Genomic DNA, 7,624 nt, shown 5'->3' on the forward strand with positions numbered 1-7,624 from the left:
AGTCTGCTGGAAGACAGCGATGGCTCTCTCGATTTCTTGATCGATTCCTCGTCCGATGGCTCCTGGTACGATGCCTCGTCCGATGCATGACATACGACCGCCACTCTTCAACAACCGAACAAAAGCCGCCCTGTTTCCATCAAGCAGCAGCCACTCCGCATCATTACAAGTCAAGTTTGTAGTCCATTTGCGGTTAGCCAACTTGAATTAAGTGCGGACATATATTCTTACATTTTCAGATGATCGTGAAACTCGATAATTCTTCGCTTCAAACGAAACTCAACCAAATAGGTTGCAGCTTTATGCTAGAGGCAACAGCTCTTTGGGACCAATGAACGATATCTGTGATATATCATGTGTACAAATCTATCCAAAATGTTAATTTCTGTCTCGGGGTAACAGAGTTCTTGATTGCATAAGCCAGTTGTTCATAGGCCTTCTATGCAGTTGTTTCCTTATACAAGCCAGTTGTTTCCTTCTATGCAGTGGGACAACTAAACTAAATACATCATGTTAAATAATTAGCGTGAGAAGCGGAAATTTCAATACGACATTTTAGAATCATTGTGAGCCTATATGTTGAAATATTGATTAGTGATGTTACGCAACCGGAAGAAAAATAGTAGAATTGTTGAAGTCAACTGAATTCATACAAATTCAGGCTATTACGGACAATACTTTGGCGTTGAATGAATAAAAATTTATTATTTTGAATCGCAGATGAAGAACTAATGCTTTTAATATTACATCACCGCGGCGCTCTCTTATTTACGAGTACAGTTGTGCACAGTTGACGAATACCTTTACAATAGTTACCGTTTTAGAGTTCTATTTGCCCATCCGCCCCATTCTGATGTCCGCCCACGTGCTGAACATTGCGATATTACTTCAAATATTTAATCGATAGGTTTTTTACGTTTTTTAGCCCGTTTATCTGGTTATGTAGGTTTTATTCATCTCTGTGTAAATTTGATATAGTTAATTATATTGGCATTTTTGAAGCTTAGATCTGACGATGGAGCTGGTCTCCGGAAAGTTTTTTATGGATAGGGTAACATGAGGCAGCGAGCCCACTGCGGGTCACGGGCCCATAGCGGGTTTCTCGCTAAGTATGGCAGATATTGGTCCGTGTTCTCTACCGCCGGTCGACAGTTTCACTGGGATGAAGTGTACGTATTTACGTTTTGCTAAGCGTTTGCGTTATTAAGTTATTTGTGAATAACTGTTTTAGCCCAGTTAAAAATTTTTTGCTGCTAAATAAAATTTTTTTCGATTACTGTAGATGAAGCTTTTGAAATTACTGTGAATTATATTTTGAAAGTAATATTATGCAGCTTTATGCTAGAGGCAACAGCTCTTTGGGACCAATGAACGATATCTGTGATATATCATGTGTACAAATCTATCCAAAATGTTAATTTCTGCCTCGGGGTAACTGAGTTCTTGATTGCATAAGCCAGTTGTTTGATATATATACGTCCAATTGCATTCGAATAAACTATCAAAACTTTTCCTTCTGTGCCTTGTTCTATGCAGTGGGACAACTAAACTAAATACATTAATTAAATAATTAGCGTAGGAACCTAAAATTTCATGCACTGATGATTATGCGATATGAATAAGACATTTTAGAATCATTGTGCGCTTATGTTGAAATGTTGATTAGTGATGTAACGCGACCGGAAGAAAAAGAGTAGAATTGTTGAAGTCAACTGAATTCATATAAATTTAGGATATTACGGACATTACTTGGCGTTGAATGGATTAAAAAATATATATAATTTTTGAATCACAGATGACGAGGTCATGCCTTTTAATAAGTCACACGGTGCTCTCTTGTTTACGAATACAGTTGTGCACAGATGACGAATACCTTTACAATAGTTACCGTTCTAGAGTTCTATTTGCCCATCCGCCCCATTCTGATGTCCGCCCACGTGCTGAACATTGCGATATTACTTCAAATATTTAATCGATAGGCTTTTTACGTTTTTTATCCCGTTTATCTGGTTATGAAGGTTTTATTCATCTCTATGTAAATTTGATCTTGTTTATTATATTGGCATTTTTGAAGCTTAGATCTGACGATGGAGCTGGTCTCCGGAAAGTTTTTATGGATAGCTATACGTAATTTACTTGAATTTTGGTTTTCTGTTTTTTTATTCTCCTTGTTAATTTGTAATGATTTGTAATTTTGTAATGATTTGTAATGTAATGTAATTTGTAATGATCAAAACGATGATTTTAATATTAAAATTCTGGTTTTTATTTCATCACCGATAACATTCTTTCTATAATCATGGCTTCAGGTCTTTCCCACACGAATTTTTTGTTCATGAATGCTCGTGTTGCATTCACTTTTAGTACTTTTTTAATATCCTAATGAGTATCAACAATCATCAAAATTATTCTACCACGCAGTGACTACGGAATCTATTAAAATAGAAAAATTTCGAAATCAGGCACGAAAAAATTGCATTTTTTCCAAGAATGTCGAGAATTATGTCCGTTAGTGTTAAATTTTAGGTTAGTTTCGTTTAATACTAATTGAACGAACTATCAAAGTAATTAAAAGACAATCGAACAATTTAATTTTTTGTCAGTGAATAGCGGGACAATAATAATGCATGGAAGTAGCTTTCAAACAGAAAATATATAACTTTTATTGGAAAATTTGTTAATAGTTGCGGAGCATCATTAGGAAAAGGGAAGATTTGTGGCCTTTTCAGGGTAAATACGAATACAATTACTCCAATTACAATTACTCCAATTACAATTACTCCAATTACAATTAATTCAATATTGACAACAAATATTAATTTAAAGACAATCATGTCAACTATGCGTAGTTTATCTGTAGAATTTAGTTTTATCTGCTATTTTTAGTCTGCTTTTTGTCTGTTATTTCCTCTCTGCTTTTTGTCTGTTATTTTCTGTCTGTTTTTTGTCTGCTTTTGTCTGCTATTTTTTATCTGCAATTTTTTGTCCTCTTTTCGTCTGCTATTTTTTATCTGCTTTTGTCTGCTATTTTTTATCTGCAATTTTTTGTCTGCTTTTCGTCTGCTATTTTTTGTCTGCTTTTGTCTGCTATTTTTTGTCTGTTTTTCTTTTTGCTTTTTGTCTGCTTTTGTCTGCTATTTTTTGTCTGTTTTTCTTTTTGCTTTTTGTCTGCTTTTGTCTGCAATTTTTTGTCTGCTTTTTGTCTGCTATTTTTTGTCTGCTTTTCGTCTGCTATTTTTTTGTCTGTTTTTCTATTTGCTTTTTGTCTGCTTTTGTCTGCTATTTTTTGTCGGCATTTTGTCTGCTACTTTTTGTCTGCTTTTTATTTGCTATTTTTTGTCTGCTTTTTGTCTGCTTTTGTCTGCTATTCCGGATCATTGTAGTTCGCTTATGGCAGACGTGCGCGCTAGAAGAAATAGTTTAGATATTCAGCGCTGGAAACTACAAACTCCCAACATTATTGCTAACCACGCAACAAGAGAGCAGCAGCATTACGCCAAACAGAATTTACCCAAATATCTTTTATTATTTTTATTAAAAGTGTTTGAAGAAAGGAAGTTGAAAATAACATTTTTCGACAGCCAGTAAGAGTTCTAAAAGAAAGTTCACTTTCTGAATGTAAGTTAACTTTCTGAATGTGAGTTAACTTTCTGAATGAAAATTCACTTCCTGAATGAAACTTCTTGAAATTTGGTTTGTGACCAGACCAGCTCAAGCAGATTTTTGACCAATAAAATTGATACTAAAACACAGAGAACACAGTAATGTAATGCAATGATAATGATAAAAATAATGTAATGATAAAAAAATAAGGGAGATTATGGCGCAGGTTACGAAATGCATCGCAGTGATTGCACATCGGCAGCCTGAAGTGTTATTGATACAACCAACTATCGTCTTGTTCTTCCTGCAGCAGTTTAAACGTTTGAAATATTAATCATAACGAAATCAATCATTTAATATTACAAATTGAATTGTTGCGTAATCAGTGACATTGCAGTCTCCTTGTACATGATTATCGATTGTGTTCCACTGTCAAGTCGCTCCCATATTTCATATCATTTGAGACTCCAACTTTGTCTTTAAACCCAGTACCTGTAAAGGAATGAAGAACTACTTCCATGTTGTCTGTGTGCTGGGTAGTCATGATACTGAATTCAGCTGAACAAAATAATGTTTGTCTGTCTTAAATAGAAATAGGATATTTGGACACAATATTTTCGCTAAATTCCTGGTTTTACAGTAGTTTCCAGTATTTGTTTAATAGTTATTATTTATTTCTTGAGCCTGAGGAGGCTAGGAGTCATCACCAGGTCCAGTTCTTTTCAGAATATAGCGGAAATATTTCGGGCAATTCAGGTTAGAATAGAATGTTGTAAAATATTTCAGTTTCTCTAAATAATATTTTTTAACTCCAGAGGATCTCATTTACAGGGGAGACTGCGCTGAGATGTGGATGCGTATATGGCGTTCAGTTTGATATGATTTTTTCTTCGTACGCGATCCTCTGAACCTCAGGAAGGTACAAAAGGATAAATAAATAACACTCTTGTTCGTTTTATACAAATCTTTACATGTAATAGAACAGCCACGTTGAAAACTGAACCAACTTTGTCTTTAAACTCAGTACCTGTAAAGGAATGAAGAACTACTTCCATGTTGTCTGTGTGCTGGGTAGTCATGATACTGAATTCAGTTGAACAAAATAATGTTTGTCTGTCTTAAATAGAAATAGGATATTTAGACACAATATTTTCGCTAAATTTTTTGTTTTACAGTAGTTTCCAGTATTGGCCTAACAGTTATTTATTTCTTGAGCCCGAGGACGCTAGGAGTCATCACCAGGTCAAGTTCTTGTCAGAATATAGCGAAAATATTTCAGGCAATTCAGGTTAGGATGGAATGTTGAAAAATATTTTAGTTTCTCTGAATAATGTTTTTTAACTCCCGAGGCTCTCATTCACAGGGGAGACTGCGCTGAGATGTGGATGCGTATATGGCGTTCACTTTGATATGAAATTTTTTTTCGTTCGCGATCCTCCGAACTTCAGGAAGGTACAAAAGGATAAATGAATAACAGTTTTATCTGTTTTATGCAAATCTTTACAAGTAATAAAAAGTCATGTTGTAAACTAACACATTCTAATTTTAAAATTTCATATGACGGCGTAAAATTCATATAAGTTTTTATGTCAATAAAGTACAGAGTATTTATTAAATTAAATAATATTTAAGTCAGTTCTTATATAAGCATTAAATGTCTTAGATATTTCTTGCATTGACTTATGTATGTAAATACTCAAAATATGTTGCATTTATGTTGTCTATCAAGTCATATTCAACTAACATATAATGTGCCACTCCCTTCTGCCTCCCACCCTTTAGACTTGCTCGTATTTCATATAGAGAAACATATCACTTTCAAATAATGTCAGATGATGTAAGCAAGAGATTAAAGCTCTCTTAAATCTATGAAGTTAGCTCCGGATGTAACTTGTGAACGATAAATGTGAATAACCAAAATTTGTTAAGTTATAAATTATCCATCCGTACAGTCATATAGATACAATGACCAAATATTTACTAAATAATTTTTTCGTATGAAATAGAAGCAAAATTTTAAAGATTTATACATCCCATAACAATTTATACATGAATTTTATTCATCAATACAAATTATGTCATCCTGTCTACGCGAAAGCGCTGGCCTCCTGCAGACTTGTGTTTCACTGACAAGTCGCTCACATATTTGATACCATTTGTGACGAGAAAATTGTATTATTTTCTGCAAACTCAGTTCTTCTGATAAAATTGATAACTATTATACTTTCTGTGTGCTTGGAGTAACGATATTGAACTCAAATATACGTACATGTTGATGCTAGAAAATTAGAATAGATTAGTCAGGCCTGAAATTTGTGCGGAATGACAAGTTTTCACTGCAGTGCTCAGTATTCTCACATCGGATACGACTCTGCTTATGCACATTACTAGCGATTAAATTCTACGTAACCTTGTAAAAAATTACTTTTGAAGCCTTAATTGTCCCTGACGATAGTTTGATACGTCGATGTTCTCTTTAAAGAACTTGAGCAAAATAGCAATGTTATGCGAAGCCCGCAATGCAAGCAGACAAACTAATTTAAAGCGCGTGCCATCCATCATCATGAAACTGAAATTTAATAAATTGAATTTCGAGCTCATGTGTCCCCGTACTTGCATTACTCGTCCCTTCAGAGGGAAATGTTTCACCGCACCCAATGCCTGTACATTAGCCGCGAATCACGACATTAATGTATTTGTCGTAGTTATAATGTTAAGGAAATGAATTACCAATGCTAGGATATATTGAAATCTTTTTTATATTATCAAAAGATGTTACGGTACTGAATATAGTTGCATGAAGGGGTTTAGAGAGCACCCAGCCGAAACCTATAAATCAGCTTTATTGTATCTTGTTCTCGTCATTACTCAGATCACCGTTAAAATTCAGTTTATTCACAGCGCAAACCATTAACTGCACTCATTTGTTCCTAAATTGTCTCATAACGTACAGAATCATTCGTTGTGGAACGCAAAACCTCAAAGCAAAGAAATGATTTCTTTGATAATTGAATCTAAGTTCTATTGAATCAGTGACGATGAGAATCGTCGCTTTACAATATAGCGACTTTACAGTTATCTCTTCCTGCATTCTCTGCCTTGCTACAACGATACCTGTTGCTGTTTTGCAACAACGATACCTGTTGCTGTGTTGCAACAACGATACCTGTTGCTGTGTTCTCTGTGTTGCTACAACGATGCCTGTTGCTGTGTTCTCTGTGTTTCAACAACGATACCTGTTGCTGTGTTCTCTGTGTTGCAACAACGATACTTGTTGCTGTGTTCTCTGTGTTGCAACAACGATTCCTGTTGCTGTGTTCTCCGTGTTGCTACANCAACAACGATACCTGTTGCTGTGTTCTCTGTGTTGCAACAAAGATACCTGTTGTGTTCTCAGCGCTTTAATATCAATTTGAACGGTCAAATGTCTGCCTGAGCTGGTCTGGTTACAAATCAAACGTCATTCACTTCATGAACATTCATGCAGAATACATTCCGAAAATCGGAGAATGTTAATTATAACTTTTTCATTTCCAAAAATTCTAATGGAAATATTCAAAAGATATTTGGGTGAATTCTCTCTGGCGTAATGCTGCTGCTCTCTAGTTGCGTGGTTGGCAATAATGTTGGGAGTTTGTAGTTTCCAGCTCAGAATATCATAAACTATTTCTTCCAGCGCGCACCTCTGCCATATATAGTGCAGTGTAATTGTAGAGCTTAGCATTTCTCTGCCCTGTGACGCGCTTCAGTTGAACTTCGCCTCGGCGCAACATGATTGTAAGATATAACCCACGGCCTGATATACTATCAGGGTAACCATGGGGCAGAGCGCCCCTCCTTTTTTTAAACTAAATTTTTGCTGAAGTTTTAATTGATACGAGGTAGTTTTTTGATTTGTATAAAGTTAATACAAATGAGGAATGTATGATGTAAATTAGATGCCTATATAGAGTTATTCCTTTTTTAATGAAACACTATTTTGTAAAAAGTGTCAAAATGAGTCCATTGCCCCACCCCTCGG

At 35.1% G+C, this 7,624-nt stretch overlaps 1 protein-coding gene across 1 annotated transcript in view; it reads left to right on the plus strand.

The window, feature by feature from the left end:
* LOC108671087 overlaps positions 1–90 on the plus strand; it is a 5,510-nt gene extending 5,420 nt beyond the window's left edge. Inside the window, exon 6 of the mRNA XM_018158567.1 lies at positions 3–90. Within this exon, the coding sequence (XP_018014056.1) occupies positions 3–90 (88 nt within the window). The remainder of the gene's footprint in view (positions 1–2) is intronic.
* The last annotated feature ends 7,534 nt before the right edge of the window (positions 91–7,624 follow it).

This window comes from Hyalella azteca, unplaced genomic scaffold (genome assembly GCF_000764305.2).
Source record: "Hyalella azteca isolate HAZT.00-mixed unplaced genomic scaffold, Hazt_2.0.2 contig17673, whole genome shotgun sequence".
Lineage (NCBI taxonomy): Eukaryota > Metazoa > Arthropoda > Malacostraca > Amphipoda > Hyalellidae > Hyalella > Hyalella azteca.